Consider the following 23382-nt stretch of genomic DNA (forward strand, 5'->3'; position numbering starts at 1 on the left):
GACGTGCCGATACCCGGAGTCCCCCGCAGAGACGCGGCCCGAATACGGTCTCGTTACGAAGCCGTTGTGGGCGAGCGGCTAATCACACCCCCAGCCTTAGTAAAGCGCAGCAAACTCTGCAGTACGAATTACTAAGATCGCTGGTATTGCAAATATCCACTACTAAGCTAAGAACATATTCACAACATGCAGCTTAACGGCTCCATGATCTGCGGACTGCTGAGGTAGAGCAGGGCAAAACCTCTAGATCTCTATATGCAAACCGCAACAACAACCAGTCACGGTTGGAAAACACCCACCCGAAACACGCCTGTACCACCCGGCAATGCTCAACAACACCACACGAGAAGCAGCATCAAGGCAAAGAAAAGAAGGATGTCCATAAAAACAGGCCGCCCAGACACCGTCACGCTGACACCTACCACCCCGTCATATCCGGCCCCGCGCTCTATGCAGATGCTCCACGTTTTTTGGCTAGGGTGTAAATGGCAATGTAAAGAAAGGTCATGGGTCTCATGGCTCATGCACATAAAAACAGATCTCCCTGTCCTGAACCTTTGTGGAGGATTTGACGTGTCACTTCGACCGTTGAGTCACGTGATTGAAGATCCGAGTATATACGGGACTTGGTCTTTCAAAGACGGACGACAAATTGTCTGATTGTAAATGACGAAGAAACAGAAACCACGCGTCATGGCGTTTAGAAATTATACCGTGTGCCCTGCCTCGTCAGCGGTTTGCCCTGACGATTCGTCACCTTGAGCTCCTTGGTCTCCTCAGTTGCCTTCTTCGCCCGCTTCGACGGTCGAGCGGCATCCACATGGAGATGTCCATTCTCCGACATGGCCGTTGTGTTCCGCCACTTCAGGCACCGGTGCTTGGGATCCTCGACGTACGTCTTTGTTCGCGTCGATACCCGCTTCGTTGGAGCCTCTTCCGATTCGGCCCTTTCGGCGGTCTCTGCAAGGTACTCCTTGCGGTTCTTCATGTATTTAACAATGTTGTCACGCTGAAGACGGAGCTCCTTGAGTAACTTCAGTTCCCGAAGGCCGCGCGAGTCTAGCCAGCTGATGAGCTGATCCACAGACTCCGGGTCATCGTAATAACCCCAATGCCGGGCATCGGGGAGACTTGTTGAGCCTTCCTCCATCTCCTTCCGCTCCGCCGGGGTCATCTGGAATTCCTTCTGATACCGCTTCTTCTCTTCCTCTGGCACATCAATAAAGCCCTCTCGTTCCATATCATCAGGGCCCTGCACCCATAAGCGACCGTTGGCATAATGGGCCTCTGCTGTTGAGCTATTGGGTAGACCTTCGTAAGGCATGGCGTTGCGTTCGAACCACCAGTAGCGGTTGCAGAAGCGATCCTTTCCGAGACATCTCGTGCGCGGACAGTCTGCCTCCCTCAGATCATTGTCCACAACAGCGATCTCCTTTTCAAGTTTTGCAATCTTTGCCTTTTCATCTTCGATCTTCTTCAGAACCCTCTGGTACTGTTTCGATCCCTTAGGCTGCTTTGCCAATTGCTCTTTCCTCTCTCGCTCCTCTTCTTGCTTACGCTTCCGTTCCAGAGCTCTGTCCAACCCACCGCGCAGAGAACGACCTTGGTGAAGATCTTCGTCTTCAGTATCCATTACTTGATCAGACTCATCATCCACACTGGTTATCTTCGAGTCGTTCAGAGCTTCGAGCTCCGGAACTGGAGATGGGGACTTTTCTGGTTCAGGCTGGAGTTCCTTGCGCTCTTCATGTAACCGACGCAGTTCCTCGAGCCTAGAGAACATCAAGGTCAGTAGAAACATTTGTAAGTACTAGTCGGGCTAACTTACGCTGCCTTACGGGCCCGTTGGTATTCAATCTTCTCCTTTCGAAACTCGGTCATCTGGTTGCTGCACTCTTCTAAGTAGTTCTTTATGGCCTTGGTCTCCAAGGTCAGCATGCAAATAATCTGAAGAGCTTGTATGCGCAGGTTGACATCGAGGGTCGCATATTGCGCCTGTGCAGTCTCCTGAGTTGGCTCTTTGTCGAGAGGAGCCAGATGTTTAAGGATCTCCTCGCAGGTCTTCGTCATCTGTGGGCGACCGGAGAGTTGATGCAAAAGACCGATCATGACCAGCTCCCAACCTCCGTTTCTGAAATCCCGTTTTCGCAGCCGATCAATCCAGCCGTACCCGTCAAACATTTCTGCTGCTCTGTGAATTTTGACTTCAGCACTGCCAGAACGGCTCCGATTCTCCTGTGCCTTCAGATTTTCAACCTCCGCCTTGGCCAAGCTACTTCGCGTGGTCATCCGGGTAACCACCGGTTCTGGCTCCGGGGTTTGCTCTTCCTCCTCTTCATCCTCGGAATCGGACTCCTCAGAGTCCTCATCTGGAAGGTCAGGAAGCGATATCTGAACCGCGCCATCTTCCTTTTCCGAATTGACAAGCTTCTTCAGAACTGCACAATGGATCTCCACGAAAAGCTCGCAGTCGACCTCGTCTGACGAGAAACGCATAGCCTCAACAAAATCATCAAAGGTGAAAGAGTCCAGTTGGAAAACCTCGCAGTACACGTTCAGCGTGTTCCAGGTTTCAAGCAACGCACCCACGGACTCTGGCTTAATATTGCCCTCGAGCATGTTAGGATCGTTAGCGTAGTCTGCCTGGTCGTCAGTCAAAAATTTAAGTGGTGGTCGCTGCTTCCCGTCTTTGGTTGGAGCAATATCCAGATCTTCAATGGGATATTTGATTGGTGGCGGAGGTGGTGGCTTAGGCGCTTCTGTTTTGACAACGACTGCTGGAGTAGGGGGCTTTTTGTCGGTATCCTGAGACTTGGAAGGATGACCATGCCCACCTGCAGTTTGTTTCGGCAAAACAAATGCTGGATTTCCATTCAGCGAACGCTGGTACTCTTGATACTGCTCCTCTCTTGACTTGTCAAGTTCCTGTGCAGAAGGTTTTGACTTCTGTCCTTTGACCGCAGGCTTCAGCTCCGGTAACCGTTGTGATGAGAAAAACCCAAAGTAACCGTCCTGCCCTCCTTTCTTCATAGCTTTCTTCTCCGCAACTCGGGCTCCGTATTGAAGATGCTTTGGCACCTCCGTTTCGATTTTATATTCTTCGGCGATCTGCGGCTTCACCAGCCAAGGGGCACCACTCCAAGACTCCCTGGTAACAGTGTTCTTGATAAAAGAGCGTAGCATCTGCTTCGTAAACGTCTTCCGGTCGCGGGTAAGATGTTCTTGGTCCAGCAAAGCCTCTTCATTCGGGCGGTCAAGGATCTTCACCAGGTATCTTGCATAAGCTGCAGATTTGACAGTTCCATCGGGGTTCAATTGCTCGGGGAAATTGGCCTTTTCTCTGATCATGCCATGAAGACGCGTATTGTCCGTGAGCAAGATCAAGACATGCTCTCCAGGATAGAAATCTTGCTTGAAATCCTATGTTCATTAGACAACCAGAATAGCGCAGATTCATGGTAACACATGTACTCACTTCGTACACCTCGTCCACTGAAAAGGGAACCGTTAGTCGCTGGTATGTTCAAAAGTCCCAAGTCGAACCTTACCAAGATTATCTATCCGCGACACGGTCGAGAACTGGATCCTGCGCAGGATGGGCTCTTTCAGCGCGTCCGGAAATGCGCTGTTGACTTCCCGGGATTCATCCATCTGCGTGAAGTTAGTGTCGACGTACCAACCAACTCGACCGCGACGCATATGCATACTTCGCTTCCCAATGCTTCAAAAAAGGTCAGACCCGAGTGGCCTGTGATCTCGCAGGTAAACCGCCTCTGCTTGTAGAAGTCCATCCTCTGGAGGTACGGCTCGTAGCTCGTAAAAACCTCATTGGTCTCCGGGATCACCCAGACCTGCAATGAACCACCGTAAGTAGGTATTTCCCCAGCAAGAGCAGAGCTGACGTAGTCATTGTTACGTGCCTCGGAGCTATCATCTTCAATGGGTGGACGTGGAAGGTACTGGACGGGTTTCCGCTTGAACAGCACCTATTCGACCAGATCAGCATGTGTTCCTCTGCATGTACATCTGCGTCGACGTCGAATCACAAATGGGTTATTCCATACCATTGTCCCAATCCGTCAAGATCTCGCGCTAGCCCACCATAGACTGCGGAAGACGCAGCACCGCTAAGCTAATGACTGCGGACCTGTCTGAATTGTATACAGTTAGGGGACCGTCCAGCAAAAGTAGAGAATGTGCTGTTTGAACAAGAATCGAAGATCATGCACGAGCAGGGGCGTTGCAAGAGTCGCATGGAGGTATTGATTGCATGGGTTGCGAACAAAGTAGGCAGACAGATCGAGGGAGGTATGAAATGATGTCGAGGCGGAGAAAGCATGCAGGCGTGCGCGAGATGGAACTTGATATGGAAGATGATCTGGGAGATATTCACGAGACGAGAACCACACCGGGAGAACCTACCGGTCGACGCGTCTCAAACCGTGCCAAACGAAGCTCCCCAAAAGAATATAGCGCAGACGACACGGAGCCGTGGTCTCTGTCGATGGGATAGCGGTGGGAGCGCGGAGAAGAACGGAGGTGTCGTGGTTGGGGGCGAGGAGGAGGTAGACGGAGAAGGAAGAGAAAAGAAGAGGTTAGAGGAGGAGGAAGAAGAGGAGGAAGCGGTCTCAGCGGCAGAGCCGGGCCAGGAAGAGCTGGCGGCGAGTGGTGGAGGGAGGAGGGACGGACCCCCGGCCAGGGAGCGGCCGTCATTGGCCCAGACGAGGAGAACAGCAGGAGAAGAGCAGCAGAGCGAGTTGAGCCCGTGGTGCCAGCGGGCCCGAGTGACTTGCGGGCACCGCGCCGGGGCCGCGATGGGCCAGGTACCGCGTCGCCTCGGTGGCTCTGCCGCCTTTGCCTTTCCTGGCGGCATCACTCCCCCCTCCTCGCGCGCCTCTTCCCCCCAGGCTCTTCTCCCGCGCCCCCTTCACCCCCCCCCCCGCCTGCCACCCCCGGCGTGCTTGCACTCGTTCTGCTCCCCGTCGACGGCTCTTTTCGCTGAACCCAGCCGTCATCGTTTTTTATGCATGTCTGACATCTGAATGTTCCCTCAAGATCACCCCATTTCAGCATCGCTCGTCGGGGCCCGGTGCGGAGGACTGCAGGGCAGAGGGGTATACTTCGCCGCCACCGGGATCCTCCTTCTCGGGCTCTTCTGCATCCCAGATGCTTCCACAAGTCAACAGCGGCCGAAAACACGCGATGCTCGATGAAAGCTGGTAGTGTCCGTGCTTTGTTCTCTTTATGATGTTCTATTCATGCTGGCATGTTTATATCTGAAGCACGAAAGCCGTTTGCAGTCTCTGAGCATGAAGTGCTATTTCTCTCAGCATATCTTACCCTGATCGTTCAAGGAGGCTATAAACAGGCTATTCTCTCTGCGTTATCCTTCTCTAATGCTCATATACACTTCCAGTTTCCCTGTAAACATTCTTCTACTCCAGATTTTATACTCCCCGACCTTGGACCTGGAAGAGCCGATCTTCCAAAAATGGATACAAAATCGTCCATGCATTTTGTGTCTATTCTATATCTGTCAACCTGGAACCTACTAACTACTAAAAAAAGGTCTTGTTTAAGTATATATGTGTTCAGCGCGTGTGGAATTCCGCTATCAACACATGCGAGCCCTGTGCCTTCTTTTCCTACCTTTCTTACAGATCTCACGATTTATTATCTATAAGTACACCCATTCTCCATGAACTAACACATATGGACCGTTGGATTTTACTTATTTCCTTGAATTATATTTATTCTGACCCGCTCAATGGCACAGTAAGTCCTGAGAATGACGGAAATAAACTTCTCCAAGCCACATCAACGCCAGCCTTAAGACATCAACTGTGGCGTGGCGTCTTCAAGTATTAACGGTTTAATGCAGCTCTTGGAAATCATTATTTCAGAGGATTTTTTAGCCATAGTCCCCAGAAAAGGTCACCTGCTCGAAGAATCAAACTCTGAAGATAGACTCTCAAGGGCTTTATGTATCCTTTCGCCGCAATTGCGCTTCATATATTCAGGTTCCAGAATGACTAAATCGCTGCCAAATACTGAAAAAGAAAAAAGACCACAGCGCGAACCCCATAGCGTTGCGTGGTGAAGCCATAACATGGATGATTACCGGAACACGTCGCCCCGTTTATCAGATAAGAACTAAACACAAAATGCCCCATAAAAATCCATAAAATTTTCTACTTTCAAAAGTCGATGTTATGGTAGCATAAAAAAAGAAAAATGCCCATCACGCGTCCGCGTCCCAGACTCCACCGAACTAATCCGAGTAAGAGATAAAGTACAAGTACAAGAAGAAAATCGGGCGGGCATACTTCTAACCTAAGGTTTCCAAACAACACACGATTTGCGGCGGTGCGGTTCGCCGGAAAGTCCACAGGGTCTTGGCGAGATCTAAGCTCGTTCGAGCCTTAGTGCGGGATAAGCGAGTCCGGCCGGCGGGCGTTCGGGTCCATGCGTGGGTCCGGTCCAGACAGACCTGTGTCCGGAGAAGCACGTGAGGGCAGTACTAGTACTAACGGTGAACGTTGAACCAGACAAAAAAGCAAACAGGCCAAACAAACAAATGCGGCAAACGGTGCATTATTGCATCATGCATGTGTTGGACATCATACGTCGTATGCAGGACAACATAACATGGGCACTTAGTGGGAAGTCAATGGATTTACATGGAATATGATAGCATAGCGCTGAATTGGAATCCTTGCTGAGATAGTATTTACATGAATTGAAAAGGGGAAAGGCGAGAAAAAGAAAATAAAGTTCACATATGCATTCTTTTAAGCGGTGAAGAATACAACGATGAAGCCAACCCAGCTCCCCACAACCCCCAGGGCCGAGTAACTGCTCATAAACATCAACGGTAGGAACTCATATCGTCCCCACCCAAAGACTAACTGGTGCACGAGCGAGCAGTACACGATCAGCGGGATGGCCACCGTGATGTACAGCAGCGAGAAGCGGTCGAGCAGGAACACCCGCGGCCGCTCCGATGGAGGAGCCACCCGGTCAAAAGCGAACAGGAACAGCACCAGCCACAGAATCGTGTAGACAGTCTTGATGGGGAATTCGGCCACAGTGAAGATCAGCGGGAAGAGCGAGACGTGGCCTGCCACCGCGAGGGGCCGGAAGGCACTGAGGTACCGTCGGTCCTTGAGTGCAATCAGGCTGAAGGGGATGATTATAAGGAGGACGGCCTTCTCGTGGACATGCCATCCGAAGAGGAACGAAGCATACCCGCACAGGGTCAGCGCACCTACAAAGGTATCCCAGTCCGGACGGAACCAGAGTTTGACCAAGGGGAGCTGCGCGCCAGTTAGCTCTGCGCATTTCGGATAGGCAAATGGAGCTTACCAGTTGGAACAGGAACGTCAAGACGAAGGTCAGCTCCTTTGACACCTCTGGGAGCACAGCAAAAGAAGTATCCCCAACAAGACCTCGTGTGACGCTGCTCACAGCATCAAGATTGACCTTGAGACCTAGACGAGGAGCCACTATGCAAAAGCTAGCCATTAGCGTTGGCCACAACGGCTCCAGGGGTCATCACATACGTGGAATCAGAACCCGGTCCGTAAATGCATACATCGCCCATACGTTCGGCGCCCAATAAGCGTGACACAGACCCCTGGAGAATGGGAATAGTCTGTCCTTCAGCTGAAGCAGCTGATTCCAACCCGCGAATGGGCCAAAAACCGCACCAAAGACGCTCAACACCCCAACTCCAAGCTTGATGGCGTTTCCGAACCTTGGCCGGAAGACGGACTTGGGGTCAAGACAATAAGCCCGCAGTAGATAAACAAAGTAGGCAAGCGAGAGGTATAGGTAGATGTGCTTCAGGCACAACAAGATGGCAAACATGATACCGCTGTAAAGAAGAGTAGACTGCTTGCGCGCCAGAACAATCGATAGCACCAGGATTCCGTACAGGAAACCATTGTATTGGAAATGAATGTGGTCGATAATGAGTAGACCGGGGGATAGGAGAATCGAGAGGCTAGCAATGTGCGCAAGCTGCTTATTAGCTGGCGGGGTTGACTTGATGTATCTGTTACGTTGAGATTAGCCCTGAGATCTCTGGCAATCAGCACGAAGACCATACCGGCTCAATGCAAAGACGAGAACCAACTCGGTAAGGATGACGGTTGCCCGTTGGAAATACACGGTCTGCCAGGAGTCATAGTTGAGGTTCTTCACCACCAACATCGCAGGGTCCGCATAATATGCCAGTTGTGACAGGAGCCACTCGAACCCCGCAAAAAACGGGGGATAGTCGAGCGTCCATTCGGATGTTTTCTATACCCCGGAATCAGCGTGCGGGTCCGTAGAGCGTGCACAAAACGGCCATACCTCATAGTACCATTCTTTGACCGGAAGAGAATGTGTAACGGCGAGCCAATTGCGATGCACCTCAAAATCTGTAGATTTGCTGGAGTGCAGGGTACAGATCAGTACGCGCTGCAATTGGGAGACGCACCAACGCAAGGACGGAGAGGAATAATTAGACCAGACAGTACGTACTAGGCGGGGAACAGGAGCACCTTGAAGGCAGCAGCAACAATGGCGCATTGCGCCAACGACGGATAGAATTCAGTCATCGGGACGGAGGCGCATGGCGAACAGAAGCAGGACGGCCACGGGCAGCTATATGAGGCTGCGGAGCGGAGAGAAACTTTGGGACGCCGCGGTGGGCTGCGATAGGAGCTCTGTCACGTGACTATATCCTCGTGCGCCCGAAGCTGAGGACAAGCTGTCAGTTCGCACAGGGACGAAACTTCCGCAAGGACCTGACGGACGAGGGTGTCCGCCATTCTGTTGTTCTGTCCACCTTGCACATCTAGCACACTGTTGAGTGTTCCACTTCCGCTGTTGCTATCGCCCGGATCTGCGTGATTGCCATTGTAGTCGGGTGGATCACCGCTCACGTTGTCTCCGAGCTCTCCAAACGGAAAGCTCCTGGACGCTAACGGTGGCATCGACAGTTCAATTGCATTCAACCCGGAAATTTGAAGCGTTTCGTCTATTTTGGGGATTTCTGGAGTATTGGAACAGTCTTATTGGTCGAATTTATTGTTTTCTTTGCAGTCTAGCCTTGACTAGGGTCTTGCAGCTAGTTGTACTGTACCCTTGAAAACCCCTTGTCTTGACGATTTTTGGATTTCACGACAGCATGAAGGGCTTCTTCTCTTTTGCGTTTTGCATTGCTGCAGCAAGTGCGCAGTCTGTCATTGAGAGTTCCAGTTTTGGTCATGGCCCAAGGTACGGCTAGCCGGCCCCTTCGAGAACCCTCAAACGGGGCCTAATATCTAATCCATAACCAGGATATCACCGAGCCAGGATGGTATTCCCGGGTGGCGTATCGCCGGTGAGGGGCATACTCCGCAGATTGTGAGTTCTCTTTTCACTGTCGATCTAGGACCTTGATCTGAACGGCTAATGAGTGTCCAGCTTTCGAATAAAGTCATTTTGACGCCTCCTTATCCTGGAAATACCAGAGGCTACGCATGGGCAGAGAACCCGTAGGTCCCCATTTGCTACTCCCAGTACTTTTGGCATGTGCTGATGGAGTCTCAGTGTTACGCAGCCTGAGTGGACTGCGGAGTTCCAGTTCAGAGCCACCGGCCCCGAAAGGGCAAGTGGCAACCTCCAGCTGTGGTATGCTAAAGACGGTCAAACCAAAATTGGCTCGTCCAGCATCTACACTGTGGGCCAATTTGATGGATTTGCACTTGTCATTGACACACATGGTGGACGGGTGTGTACCTCTCAGCTTGAGACTACTTGCGTTGAGGAAACTGACTATCGTCTAGGGTGGAAGTGTTCGAGGCTTCCTGAACGACGGAACGATGGACTACAAGAGTCACGGCAGCGTCGATAGCTTGGCTTTTGGCCACTGTGACTATCCGTACCGGAACCTTGGCCGTCCGTCTGTTGTTCGGATCAAGCATACGAACTCTGTTTTCCAGGTCACTGTTGACGATAAGCTTTGCTTCGAAACCAACAAGGTCAAAAATGCGCCATCCTACCATAGATGTAAATGCCCTTTTTCTGACAGCAACCCAGGTCGCCTTGCCAGCCGGAAACAACTTCGGTATTTCAGCAGCTACCCCGGAGAACCCGGACTCTTTCGAGATCTTCAAGTTCGTCCTGAGTCCTGCGGATTCGGGCGCTGCTCGTCCACCTCTAATCCCGCAACAACAGCAGCCGCCGCCACAGCAGCAGCAAGGTAGCCAGCAGCCCATTTTCAACCAAAATGCAGGTGACCAAGGCATAGAAGACCGCCCTGCTTCATACTATACGACGTGGGAACAGCAATTCGCAGACCTGCACACTAGACTGCAGCTCATCAACCACGCAAGCAGCAACTTGATCCGTGAGGTCACCTCGATCTCTTCCAAGATAAACAAGGACCACCAGGAGCTCCTGCAGAACGTAGCCACCAAGGATATGATGGCTATTCTGGACTCCCGGCTGCAGAGAATCGAACAGAGCCTGCAGAACATCAAGCGCGACATCGAAGGCAAGGACTACCAGGACCGGTTTGCCCAGCTGCAGGAGACCCTGAAGCACTCGCACCTCAGCCTCGCTGATAACCTCCAAGGTACCATCCACAACAGTAAGTCCAACCACCATCCATCATCAGATCTCATCTGAGAAACTCCATTACCGTTTCCTTCCAACTAACCCGCTCCTCACAACAGTAATCACCACCTCCTCCCCTCGCATGGGCCTTTTCATCTTCCTCATCATCGCCTTCCAGCTCCTCCTGGCCGGACTGTACGTCTACTACAAGCGTCGCCGCGCAAACATGCCCAAGAAGTTCCTCTAGAGAGGTTCCGCCACGACTTGTATTCAGTCTTCTGAACCAACCACATTTTGCTTATACTGGTCTTCGATATGACATGACTCAACTCAAGCAAAATGAACCAGTTTCTATTGCTCCTCCTCCTGCTCCTCCCACCCCCCAACACTCTTCCCTTGGTTTCCACCTTAAACCCGAATGTTGATCTATCTATTTGTCTGTCTGTCTGTTTGTCCGTGTCTGTAATCTGAGCGAGCCGTTTCCACGTCTAGAGCCAGCAAATGTTGTTGCATGTAATGTAAGAATACGTGCATGGTACATCTACCTATCTAGATATTTTTTTGCCCTCCCTCCCTGTCTCACTTGTATCGTATTCCCTTAGTCTCTGTCTTGTCAGTACAATCTACAGCGCATCATACGTAGAACAATAACAGTCCAAAGAAAGATACGTAATGCGGCGCATAGCTGGTAATGGGGTCCGACCGTAGGAAAGGTTAAAACGTAACTTCTCGGGTTAGGCGCCTTATTTCACACCCGGGTGCTGAACAGCCCGGTTTCGGCTATTCCGCAGTTTCTGGGACCGCCATCATCACTCTTACTACGTGGGTAGGAAAGGACGACTACCCACCTCAATAGAGTGTAGAAAGATACGAATCGTATACAAGTAGACAGGTACTAGATAGGTAGTAGGCAATAAAGTCCGGAACCCAAGCTGATTAGCACAGTGGCTACCTCGTCATTTCTTTATTCTTCTTTCTTTCCCTGGCACAGTACAAGATCCCATCCGAAGAGCAAGCAAGCTGTCTATCGTACATAACCCATCCACCACAAAAACACCTGGCATAAAAGAAAAAGAAAAAGAAAATCACCACACCTTGACCCAGTTAAACCGTTTCTCGTTAGGGAGAAATGGAAGGGACAGACAAGGGTGGGGGATGAATGAAGTACCGATAAATACACGGTTCCGAAGCAGAAAAAGGTTGTTATAACAGGCCACATAAGGAAATACGGGTCTCCAGGGCTTTAGCAAACCGCAATGACGCCAATCGACCGTATACATGTCGGACAGGCAGACGGGAAGATCATTGGGTGCGAAAAAGAAGCCCTTGCTTGCATGTAGAGACACCGTTGAGCGACCCCTCTAACAAGCGGAAAGAAAAGGCCGTTGAAACAATAACCGAACTCCAGAGGCTAATAAAACCCATAACGCTTAAAAACTGGGAAGAAATGCCATGTCGCGTAAGAGCGAAAATAGTGAAAAGCGTCCAGAAAAGGTAACGGCATCCCGAATCCCGACCCTGCATGCACGAGCAGCAGGCTAAAAAGGCGGTATGGAACTGACACCGAACGCCGGAAAAAAAATTCAGACCCCGAATGAAACCCGAACCGACCCAATGCAAGCTAGAAACATGGCTGGTAGTAGGAGCGTGATGATTGGATGTGTGCATATGAAAATAATTTTGCTTGTGCTCGTATACTCTGCATATCGTTTTTGAGCAGCTTTATGGAACAAGAGGAGCGAAATCAAGTAAATTTGGTCAGGTTTCGCTCTTGCATCAGTTCCGGGTCATTGACTTGGTTTTGAGACAGCAAAATCGAAATAACGATCCTTATGGTTTTGTGAAAGAATTGGATGTAGAGTCGCAGTGAGCGTGAAACATCAGTATCGTCGTGAATTTTCAATGTAATTATCGAAGCAGATCAGTCCTATCTCATGCTGAATGTTTTCATCAGAGGCCTGCGGCGCTCAGATACCGAAGTATTTGTCATGGTATGAACGACCAGTTAACACGCGACCAGTCAACCTCAAATAAACCAAGAGAGCAAGGACAGTGCTGGAGGAGAGAAGTAATGACGAGGTTCAAAGTAGTCTTTGCTTGAGGTCCAGAATGACTGATGGTATCACATCGTATACAGTTGTAATTCAGAGACTGATGGCCCTTCCAAACCGTGATTGAAAGTTTGGATACCGGCAGTATGGGTGTCTTCTCTAGAAAAGCGAGATGGGTAGGTTGATAGATTAAAGGGCATATGTCTACAAGAGAAAGTAGACCGTTGAAACGAACTAGAGACGCATTGGCAGCTCAATTGGAGCGCGAATTGCGCCTTAGTTCGAGGTAGCAGGTTCTGCAGCAGTTTCTGCAGTTAATGTCTCAATCCGACGGTTGATCAATTCCTGCAAAGCACGGAGAGACTCGAGCTCAGTGTTGGGTCTAGGGACATCTTTCGGAGCGTTCGCCTTGAGTTGATCGATCAGGAGACTAATCTTGTCGGGCTCGAGATTCTCGATATCCCGGTTCTGCTGAGCAAAAGAGACAAGGTTCATGGCAGCCTCACGATCTGCAGCGGAACGGGAACCTAGAATAGAAGCGGCTGCATCGGCGTTGCCGAACACCTGAGGACCAGGCGCTTGGGAGGCATAAAACTCCGTCGCCTTTGCCACAAGTTCGTCCAGCTTCTTTTTGGCATACTCACTATACTGCGCGGCTCCTTTGGCTCTGATCTCGGCTTCCAAGTTTTCCCTATGGACAGTTTATCAGCAACAGAGTCAGTGGTAAGATGGGGGTTTACAAGTGAGCGCACCTCTTGACACGCTCGATAAAGTTGAGTTTGATTCCCTTCTCTGAGACGCGATAGACGATCCCCTGAGACTCTTGCTCTTCGAGCCTTTCTACCTCACTATCGTCGGGTAGGACGTCGACATCGATGACACGAGGATTGCGAGGACGACGGATCCGATGTATTCTACCCTTCTCACCTTCCTCCGGTGCAACAGTGTACAGCTCATGGGTAGGGTGGTTTGGACACATCCAGTTATGGTAGGTCTTGTCGCTGCCGGGTTTCTGAACTGGCGGTATCACCAGTGGCGGATCGACGCAGTCCATGTGCCAGGAACAAGGACAGTAGTCGCATTGAATTATGGGGCGAACTCCGTTGGAGGTGCGACCACAAGCTACACACACAATGAGTTTGCCTTTGTTATCAAAGAGCCTTAAGAGATATTGCTCGTCGGCACGGCCCGTTCTGTTCCCTCTTCCACGAGCACCAGCCTTGAAGTTGGTGGCGACTTCCTCGTATTTCCCATTCTCGCCAGTGCGGACACCTTCAAAGTAATTTCGGTCTTGCTCCGACAATAAGAAGTCTCTCTGAGGCGCCTTTTCCAGGTCGCCTAGAAGAACGCCCAACGGACCACTCATCGAACAGGATGGGCAGAACCACTGCCCTTCGGGAGGATTTGCTGGGTCCAGGGGAGGGCTTAAGCAGGAGAAATGGTAAGAGTTGACACAACCGTCGCAGCACAAAAGCTGCCCGCTACGACCGCACTGCCGGCAGAAGTCGTTGTTCTCGATCGTCTCGTCACGAGTGAATGTGGGCCTGCGAGCTGGTCTCATGGGAGTTCCATCGCCATTGGTAGACGTAGCCTCCATCCCGTTGACAGCAGCCCGGTCGCGTTCCGCTCTAGACCTTCTCGTACTGCCTACAGAGCCAGCAGGAGATGGGAGATTGGAACCAAGGTCCCTTGACAAGGAGGAGCGGATACGACTCTCACGAGGAACGACTTCGGAGAACGTGCGCCGCAGACGGCTGCGCTTCGCCTCGATAGCCTCCTCCGAGAAGTTTGGATCTTCCTCCAAAACGCGCTTCCGCTGAAGGGCGGCGTCACTAGGCGGGAATGCTGAACGACGGGAGAGGGGTTCCGAAATGCGGCCCTTGTCCTTGTCTTTACCCTCTTTGCCCTTGGCCGCAGTGGCTTTGGCCGACTTGCCCTTAGCACGACCAGTCGGCTTCCCAGCCCCTGGTTCCATCCCGGGCGCAAAGGTCTCCGCGTCGAGTGACTTGGCCGACGACAACGAAGAGGTGCTCGTGGCTGATCGAGTACGAGCCATAGGGGCAGGGGCCGACTGGGTTTCCGCCTTGACACTCTTGAAGGCGTCCCTCATCACGGTCTGGAACACGGACCTCTGGCGAGGTCCCGGGTTTTGCTTGACGACGCCGTCCAAGACCGAGAGTAAAAAGGGATCGCTGCTGCTTTCCTCCCAGATGCGCCGGAGGCCGCGGGTGACCGCACGATTCCCAGCATCGTCGGCCATCCGAAGTGCGGACTCGACGGCGGACTTGATCTTCTCCACGTTGTACTCCGTGGAGATTGGGACTGGGAGTCCCGCCAGCCCGGTGCCGTTGGCGTCGGCAGCATCTTGTCCAAGATTGTCGGCGGCGCTTTTCGAACGGGTCGGCCGCCTCGTCTGCTCCTCACGCTCGGGGAGCCCACGCTGCCCTGCTGCCTGTGGGCTAGCAGAGCGTGTGGGCTCCTCAGCGGAGGTCGAAGCAGACTTCGGCCTCTCGTCCCCGTTCTCATCGTTCTCCCCATCGCTTGCTTCCTTGACCGACCTCTTGCGGGCCACGGGGCGAGCTGGTGCCTTTGTCGGCGCCAGACCGACCTTCCTGAGGTCACTGGCAGTTGGCATCGCCCCCAAAGGCCGCATCGTCGCCAGCACGGGGTTCTTGTCGTGGGACACTCCAGACCACGGAGTGTCCCTGTAGCTCGGCGCCGGAGCCCTCAGCGGGGGCTCAACCCACTCTGGGAGCGGCCCAGACGACTGCGGCGGGCTCGGGGACTCTACTCGAGTCTCTTCTGGCTGCTCACTGTGCCCTTGCTGTTCGGCGGCAGTCTCCTGCGCAGGATCCACGGCGACACTTGAGTTTCTGCCCGTCCGTCGCTGCTTTCGCGGCCTTGTGGACTCCGTAAAAGAAGAAGAGTTGACTGCAGCTTGTACATTAAGAGGCGTCGACGGGCGAGAGTTATTGGACCTGGCGCGGGAGGACGACCGGAGGTTCGGAGCCATTGTAGATCAAGGGACTCGAAAAAGAAGTAAGGTCTGCGAAACACGCGGTAAGTACATGACTCATAAATTTACAGTAACAGAAGGACTCACTGAAAAATATTGCCAGGCTGGCAGCAAGCGCACCAGACGTTGCTGTTGGAACCGTGGCCAGCCCGCGCGTGGTTGCGGGTTGAGGAAAGGAAGGAGAATGAGAGCTCGGAGATCTAGCGAGTTTTCGAGGCACCACGAAGTCACACCTCCCGGGGGCGTCCAAGGGGCAACGCCAACACCGGCAACCAACCACTTGAACTCTGGGTCTCCCGGGGTTCTGATCGCTGGAAAATCACTCGTGCGCACGGTTGGATTAAGTGAGAGTGATTTTAAAGACAGCTGCCTCTCAACATGCGCGCTCAACGTCTTTCAGGGGCTGTCAAATAGGAGAGGTAGCGCTGCGGATGGAGTCGATTCAGCAACACAAGTTCAACCTTGAATTTTCTAAGATCCAGGGAAAGTAGTGGATTTTTGGAGAGGGGCGTAGATAGAAGATATCTCAACGTTCTGACCGCAGTTTGTGCTTCGCTCCTTGCCAAGTAAGGAGCTCGGGAACTTCGTGAAAATAGCGTACCAGAAGATATGTCGAAGCAGAACTCGAGTAGTGAAGTAGAGATGCGTATCAGAAGGTCAGAAGTAGAAGGAGAGGAGACAAAGAGATGCAGTTCTGGCCGTGCTCGTATTCTTGGTCTGACTGGTATTTCCTTTGGTCTCTGCAGATAGGGCCGCGTTACAGTGTGCTGCTGGAAGGAGAACTCCTGCAAGACCAGAGACAATGAATGTAGCTTAAGGAGATATGACAATCCAAGCAGGACGAAGGCCACGCTATGCTTGGTATCAACCTCCGCTGCTGACCAGGCAGCAAGTCCAAGAATCTCGCGGGGACGGAAGGACGTGTTCTCACGAGTTGTCTCGGTACAGTACGGAAGTAGACAGTCGCCAAGTCCAGCCAGAGAATGTAACTTGCCACTTCCTCCTTCTCTTGTGCAGCAAAGCGACAGGTCTTGCCTCGAGCTGGTGCTCAGAAGTAATGTTGAAGGAGAAGAAGTGTGGGTAGTAGAATTTAAGCCAGAGGTTGAGTCAAGTCAGGGGATGAGAAGCTTTATCTCTCGCAACACAACCTTTCGTCCCTCACGCGTCTCAACCGGAAAAAGAGGATTAGAGATCGAAGCAGAGGGTCATATTCATTCAAATTGACGTGGGGTTGTCGGTAGAGAGTTGAAGTCAGGAATTATGACGCGTACGTAGTGTGAGAGAGTGAGGTGCAGAGAAGCGGTAAGAGTATGAGAGATCTTGCAAGAAGAAGGGTAGAAGGTAGAAGAATCTCGTGATGCAGTCCGCACAGAGCACGAGTCGAGAGGGTTACAGACACGCGTGCTTGACGAGCAGAGGAGATAGACAACCACAGGGAGCTCGGGGGCTGACCTCCTTGTGTTAGAGACCAGCCGTCTGGGATAACCGCTCGCTCAGGGGTCGCGGTTGTGTTCTTCAGAAGAGAAGTAACGGGAGAGATAGAGTCCCGGTGGGATGGAGAGACGGACGAGGAAGAGGAACACGAAAAGGGAGAAGATAGTAGTGTTGGAAGGCAAGCACCTGGCAAAGCAGCGAGATTGCGAGGTGTCCAAGTGAGAAGAGCAGATGAAGATGAGAGGATGGAGGTGAGAAAGTAGCAGAGGATAAGTAGTTCAAGGGGAAGGAGACGAATCCGTCTCCCGGGACACGCTATCCACCGCTATCCACCGCTTGCCAAGGCAGCAGGACCTCCCACAAACAAGGCAATGAATGGGGAGGGCTCCCGAGGTAAGAGGCAGAAGTGTGATAGTTTGTGAGGATAGGACTTCTTGCTTGCCACTGAGTGGAGGTAGCTCGAGTAACTACTCAGGGCGGGGGGGAGTCGAGGTCCTTAGATATGGGATAAAATTTTTACAGAAGTAGAAAATGGGATACAGAAGAAGTAGTTCACAGGAGGCACGGTTTTCATACTGTCCGCCTTTACACAAGAAGGAGAGAAGTTGGGATGGCGATGGTGGTTTTGGAACGAAGGGCTGCTCTACTACAATAAAAGTACACGATGTTAACGAACAGGACTTGTACCTCATTTTGATCCTAATCATTCTCCTTTATTTGCTATTTAAATCACAGGTTTTCAGAGATCCTGTAGAGCTTTCCTGTATCGAATCCCATGGCGGGCTTTATGAAGCAGACAGGACTGCTAGGGCAATATCAACGAAGCATCCAGCCAGACGGATTAGGAGGCGGAGCAGCATAATAGGGGACGTATGGTCAGCCACGGCAACGTTAAGGGCTACAGCCTCCCTACACCCGAGGTCATCTACATGTTTCCTTTGTCAATGGCGTTTGGATTTCGGTGACATATATTATTGGTGTTAGGAGTCATCGGTAGTAGTGTAGACCGAAGCTGGAGTCCCGGCTCTTCCGGCATAGCGGCTAGTAGATTAGGACACTGATACTACTACTATATCACGATCACAACAAGTGCATGTATAATAGGTACTTAATCCAGTGTACCCTGAAGCTGATAGGAGTGCCCGGTGACATCCATATCCTCTTCTATTCGGTCTCAACCCAACCGGTGGACTCCTCAGGACAGGACAGTAAAACAAAATTCGTATATAATACAGAATTAAAGATCTCAAGTCAGTCTCCTTTCTAGTCCTATTGTCAATAAAGATCGACTGATTTGTCTTTGCAACATACAAAAAAAGAAAACAAAACAATGAGCCCCTACCTGGAATCAACCCATGAGTTCCAGAACCAGAATCCAATATCATGGGCCATTACAGTACACTACAGTGGCATGTAATAAGATATATCCACAAATTCTACCGGTTTGGAGAAATACGTGAGATTGATAAAGCTAGCGTGGATGACTGATAACAGACTGGATTTGGCAAAGGCTGGTTGAATTTCATTTATACATGGCATTTAACGGTATTATTATTAATGATTATTATATAATGGATAGATTTCAATAGTTCAGTAGTCGATGCAAGCAGTAAATACCTACTCGACGACAGCCAGTGCAATTGTTTTGGAGGGTGGCGATAGTATGTACCAATGACATTATCTTGCTGGAACTGCACATTCTGCTGATACTGTACTTAATATACTCCGCGTGTCTGAGTTAGGTACGTAGGAGAATCACTTTGAGATAGCAGCGACAATAGTTCTCATTCTTCTTGACCCCCGAAAAGATATTGATAGCTACAGTATCTATCCAGGAGAACATTTAACATATAGTTCAATCTTCCTATTAGGTGTCCCAGAAGATAGCTAGTTGCTGACGCTACCTAGCCAAAGTTGTTAGTTGTCTTCAAATTATCTGTTCCCATTGACCTCTTTACAGCCAGTGAGCTCTGAGTACGGTTCACAACATACTCTCGTCGAGGTTCGGTTCGATTATTGTGGAGGTGACATTATCAGTAGGGGAATGGTGTTCATTAGCATGATATAAGCACTAGTGGCGCAGTGCAGATCTCTAGGTCGCGTCGAATCATGCCTGGTTTACACATGTTTCCTTTTTCTTCTTTCAAGAAAAGTCTTTTAAATTAAATAAATAAAAAAAATAAAAAAAACTCGACCTCCAAATTGCTCCATACGCTTGCCATCTGCTGCAGGAAAGCGACTATCCTCAAGAAATAACTAGGTAGCGGTCCGCAGCGCGGGAGAGAGATTGCAGATCTCTTAGTAGATCGTGCGATGTGCACGGTGCAATATGTGATCCAGACACCCCTAGAGCGAGATAATTAATGGTTGATGGTGTGGTAATATCTGTCATGAAAGCAAAAAAAGAAATTATATTGCAGTGAATGAACTTCTTGCTGGGATTACCAGGCCTCTTTATTTGCATTAGAGGTGGTTCCCTTTTTTTGTTCTTTGTTCTTCGACTTTGTTTCTTTTCCCTTGCCTTTTTTAAACAGGAAGTTATGAATCGCAACTGCCCTACCTACAGATTCAACCGCACCCATCATATGCACACTGCCTGTACTGGGATATTGTTGACTTATATAAGGTACCAATCCCAAGAACAAATAGGTAGCGTTGCCTTTTTTTGTTCAATAGACACGTATTTTACCTACACAGCTGACTTTGGGCCTCTTTCAGGTCAGTCATCAGTTTAATGTTCATGTATCTATCTACTTCTAATGTGCCAATCATGGGCTTATAGCCTGTCGTCTAAATACGAAGAACAATGTTCAAAGGTTCAGGCCAAGTCTCTTGTTCCATCGAATTGATCACTGAGAATACCGTCGACTATTTCTATTTATTTTTTCTCCCCCATCTGCTATGTGGAGAGAGAAAATGATACTTCAAACTTAATAATACCAACCTACCAACACAAAAAGTGTTCTATATGACAAGGACTCCTAGGATATGTGAGGGAAAACAGGTCCTCGCATGGACTTTTTTACTCCTCGCTGCTGGACTCCTCCCCTCCCTCTTGGGCGCCCTCGGCCTTCTTAGCAGGCTTCTTCTTCTTCTTCTTGTTCTTGTTGCCCTTGGAGCCAGTCGACCTGGCAAGCGGGCGCTCGAGGATCTTGAGGATCTCCTCGTCCTCGATCTTCTTGTCAGACTTGATCTTAGACAGATCGGGCGTAGGTGGTGCAGCCAGTCTGGTAAGACCGTTCTTGGTGATGGCTGTTGGATTTGTTAGCCAAAGCTCCCCATGCATATACAAAGAAATTAGGACCGGAAATACTTACCGATGGTGGTAAGCAGTCTCGAGACTGGAGCGCCGTCAGCATCGCCGGACGGCTCGTACTGTCTCACGACACCGCCACGGACACATTCGACCAGACCGACCTTGCCGGCCTTCTCGTCCTCAAGCTGTCGCAAGCTGAAGGGGAACGTTCCGAACTTCTTGACGATCTCGGACAGAGTCTGTCTCGAGCTGGGCCGCTTGAGGATGTAGGTGGTAGTGGTACGGCGGTGCAGAGTCGGGCGGTGCGGCAGGGTCTTGACCTTTCCAGACCCAAGACTGAGTCCAACCTCGACACCCCAGACCTCTCCGACTTCGGGCGAACCCTCTCCCTTGACGCCACCGCTGGGAGAAAGGATGATCTTCTTCTTGCCCTCGATCTCGTTGCGCTCGAACAGCCAGCTCGTGGTGTTCTCAACCACGTTGCAGTCATAGGCCTTGGCCACCTTCTCTATCAGGTGGGAGATCTGGGTCTGGGTGGGCGGCTTCTCTGCGGCAGCCTTCTTCTTCTCCTCTTCCGTTCCGCTGGCCAAGAGACCCGGAGGAACCATCAGTCTCAGAAGCAGCTCGTTAGCATAGTGGGTCGCAAGAAGCAGATCCGCTTCGCGGCCAGTGATTTCATCCTTGGGCTCTTCCTTGGAAGGGACAACGATGTTGTCACAGACAATGGTTCCAAAGCCGTCGATCTGCGCACCGAGCTGGATCTTAACGACCTCTCCGGCCTTAATAGTGGTAGCCGCCTCCTCCGCGTCCGAGACCAATGGGGTGTACGGAGTCACGAAAGAGCTAGGAGAGACAGTCGTAGGGTGGGAGATACCTGTTGAGAGGGCGGAGGCATTAATATACCAGTTTCCTTCACAACAGGGAGCTTCGCGGTGGCGTACCCTTTGTGATCTTCTTGCCCTTGTAGACCTTGGCAATTTCCTCATCGAGGAGCTTGTCTCCCTTCTCGCAGAGCTCAATGATCTTAGCACCCTCGACACACCATCCTGCGGATCCATCCATGTCAACATCAAGCTCTCTACCACGGGGCACCACTAGGCAAACGTACCTGAGACAGCCTCCAGAACCTTGTGAGAGATCTGTGCGGCGGTCTTGTACTTGGTTAGGGTGTCTGGGTTGTTGAGAGTGTAGTCTAAGGAGGAACAGGCGAATTGTCAGCTGTGAAGATACCATGATTGCATGTCGACTGGGAGGGGGGACCTGGACGCGCTCCGAGAGGGCCTCTTTGGCGTTGCGGGCAGAACCACGAAAATCGACGAGTAGAAATCCACAACATCGGCGCGCCGACGTTGAACGGACGGGATACCTCCGTAGGTACTTACCAACCTCGGGAGCCTCAGCCATTGTGTCTTACGGACCTCGCAGTGACGCGAGGAATCGATACGCAGGGTCTCTGGGGGCCTGGAGAGGGAAGAGTCTGGAGTTGGACAGGAGGTATTTCGATCTGTCGTGTGCACCGTCGAGCTGGCGGGGTCCGGTGGGGTCTGGTAGGGCTCGAATCAGCCTTCACCGCCCGCGGCGTCGCAGAACCGCCTGAGCTGCACAGCGCTCGTCTCCAACGTCATCGTCCTCCTCTGCTGGGTCGTTCCACGTCAGGGCTGAGCTTACGATCGACCTGACGCTCTCAGACGGCTGCTGCAGGCGTGCCGCACGGCCTGACCTACGGCACGCTCCTCTGGGGTCCGGGGAGCGCGTCTGCGAGCCCCCTTGCTAGCATGGGAGGGCTGTCCTATCTCCTCGCCCTGCTCCTCCTCTGCCTCGTCTCAGGTAGCCTTTCGTCCAAAGAGCTTGGGCTGGACCTGGGGATCGAGATGAAGTCGACCCCGGAGCTGCCAGTACGCATCTTGACCCATAACATCCGCTATGCAACCTCGTCCCCCTTCCAAGGGGAAAGGCCCTGGGCAGACCGCAGACAACTCCTGCTCAACGAGCTGCAATTCAACACGCGGCACATCCAGGAGTCCTTCATCTGCCTGCAGGAGGTCCTCCATGTTCAGTTGATTGATATCCTCTCCTGGTTGAACAATAACGCCTCTGCTACCACTGCGTCCGACAGCTTGCAATGGACGTATATCGGGGTTGGCAGAGACGACGGCCATGAAGCAGGAGAGTACTCGCCCATCTTCTACCGGCCAGCTATCTGGAAATTGCTACACTGGGAGACTGTGTGGCTGTCTGAGACGCCGACCAAGCCGTCAAAGGGCTGGGACGCGGCTTCGATTCGTATCGTGACCATTGGACTCTTCAGACACCATGCGAGCCGGAAGACCGTTCTCGCGTTGAATACTCACCTCGACGACCAGGGATCACGATCACGCTTCGAAGCTGCACGCATCATCCTCGGGAAGATCAATGAGTATCTCACGGGCGAGGACGGGAAGAGCATCTCTGGCATCTTCCTGTCCGGAGATCTGAACAGCGAGGAGACCCAGGAAGCCTACAAGACGCTGACAGCGCCTACCTCCCCTCTAGTCGACACCCAGAAGCTGGTAGACCCGGCGGAGCGCTATGGTAACGAGAACACCTTCACCGGCTTTGGCTATGAAGGGCTTCCCCCGACCCGTATTGACTACATCCTCGTGGGACCTGCGAGCAAACCAGACACCAACAGTACCCAGGGGCAGAACCACACGGGTAGCCTACCATGGACGGCGCAGGGATACGCCGTCCTGGCCAACCGGTTCGACGATGGAGTCTTCAATTCAGATCACAGGGCAGTCATTGCAGACGTAGTATTAGCTTGAGACTGCTCAACGATACGGGAACTGCGATACCGGATCTAGAGCTAAGGCGGCGGATCTTGCCTGAGATTCAAGGCAGTGCATAGTTGTCCAAGGTGCCATCGTAGGTCGAGACAGGGATACAGGTAACAGGGTGGTCTCTAGGACTCTGACGCAAGAACAACCTCATGATGCTCTCACGTGGCTGCGTACATGGAAGTAAGCTTTTGGGACGGCTTGTGGGCCTGGCCAGTT

General features: G+C 51.6%; 8 protein-coding genes across 8 annotated transcripts; 3 read left to right on the forward strand and 5 right to left on the reverse strand.

Annotated features, from left to right (window-relative positions):
- Positions 1-700: 700 nt before the first annotated feature.
- On the reverse strand, positions 701-4067 carry VTN00DRAFT_4020 (uncharacterized protein; the record flags this gene model as incomplete). The annotated part of the gene is made up of 7 exons (XM_069430403.1): positions 701-1772; positions 1829-3420; positions 3476-3492; positions 3549-3651; positions 3708-3851; positions 3921-3986; positions 4065-4067. The coding sequence occupies 7 exons, from the start codon at positions 4065-4067 to the stop codon at positions 701-703; spliced, it is 2997 nt and encodes a 998-aa protein (XP_069289541.1).
- Positions 4068-4337: 270 nt separating this feature from the next.
- VTN00DRAFT_4021 (uncharacterized protein) lies at positions 4338-5223 on the forward strand (the record flags this gene model as incomplete). The annotated part of the gene is made up of 2 exons (XM_069430404.1): positions 4338-4823; positions 5056-5223. 2 exons carry the CDS (start codon positions 4338-4340, stop codon positions 5221-5223), a joined length of 654 nt encoding a protein of 217 aa, XP_069289542.1.
- Positions 5224-6791: 1568 nt separating this feature from the next.
- Positions 6792-8606, reverse strand: VTN00DRAFT_4022 (uncharacterized protein; the record flags this gene model as incomplete). The annotated part of the gene is made up of 6 exons (XM_069430405.1): positions 6792-7316; positions 7366-7505; positions 7563-8056; positions 8111-8304; positions 8359-8437; positions 8530-8606. 6 exons carry the CDS (start codon positions 8604-8606, stop codon positions 6792-6794), a joined length of 1509 nt encoding a protein of 502 aa, XP_069289543.1.
- A 111-nt stretch (positions 8607-8717) lies between these two features.
- VTN00DRAFT_4023 (uncharacterized protein) lies at positions 8718-8984 on the reverse strand (the record flags this gene model as incomplete). Its single annotated transcript, XM_069430406.1, has 1 exon — positions 8718-8984. The coding sequence occupies one exon, from the start codon at positions 8982-8984 to the stop codon at positions 8718-8720; it is 267 nt and encodes an 88-aa protein (XP_069289544.1).
- A 194-nt stretch (positions 8985-9178) lies between these two features.
- Positions 9179-10837, forward strand: VTN00DRAFT_4024 (uncharacterized protein; the record flags this gene model as incomplete). The annotated part of the gene is made up of 7 exons (XM_069430407.1): positions 9179-9267; positions 9330-9396; positions 9457-9527; positions 9583-9763; positions 9819-10013; positions 10072-10624; positions 10710-10837. 7 exons carry the CDS (start codon positions 9179-9181, stop codon positions 10835-10837), a joined length of 1284 nt encoding a protein of 427 aa, XP_069289545.1.
- Positions 10838-12917: 2080 nt separating this feature from the next.
- VTN00DRAFT_4025 (uncharacterized protein) lies at positions 12918-15654 on the reverse strand (the record flags this gene model as incomplete). The annotated part of the gene is made up of 2 exons (XM_069430408.1): positions 12918-13332; positions 13394-15654. The coding sequence occupies 2 exons, from the start codon at positions 15652-15654 to the stop codon at positions 12918-12920; spliced, it is 2676 nt and encodes an 891-aa protein (XP_069289546.1).
- Positions 15655-20113: 4459 nt separating this feature from the next.
- Positions 20114-21751, reverse strand: VTN00DRAFT_4026 (uncharacterized protein; the record flags this gene model as incomplete). Its single annotated transcript, XM_069430409.1, has 5 exons — positions 20114-20343; positions 20409-21221; positions 21289-21393; positions 21456-21539; positions 21730-21751. The coding sequence occupies 5 exons, from the start codon at positions 21749-21751 to the stop codon at positions 20114-20116; spliced, it is 1254 nt and encodes a 417-aa protein (XP_069289547.1).
- Positions 21752-22122: 371 nt separating this feature from the next.
- Positions 22123-23151, forward strand: VTN00DRAFT_4027 (uncharacterized protein; the record flags this gene model as incomplete). Its single annotated transcript, XM_069430410.1, has 1 exon — positions 22123-23151. One exon carries the CDS (start codon positions 22123-22125, stop codon positions 23149-23151), a length of 1029 nt encoding a protein of 342 aa, XP_069289548.1.
- Between the last annotated feature and the right edge of the window lie 231 nt (positions 23152-23382).

This window comes from Thermoascus crustaceus (genome assembly GCF_041956765.1).
Source record: "Thermoascus crustaceus strain CBS 181.67 unplaced genomic scaffold VTN00scaffold_2, whole genome shotgun sequence".
In the NCBI taxonomy this organism is placed as follows: Eukaryota; Fungi; Ascomycota; class Eurotiomycetes; order Eurotiales; family Thermoascaceae; genus Thermoascus; species Thermoascus crustaceus.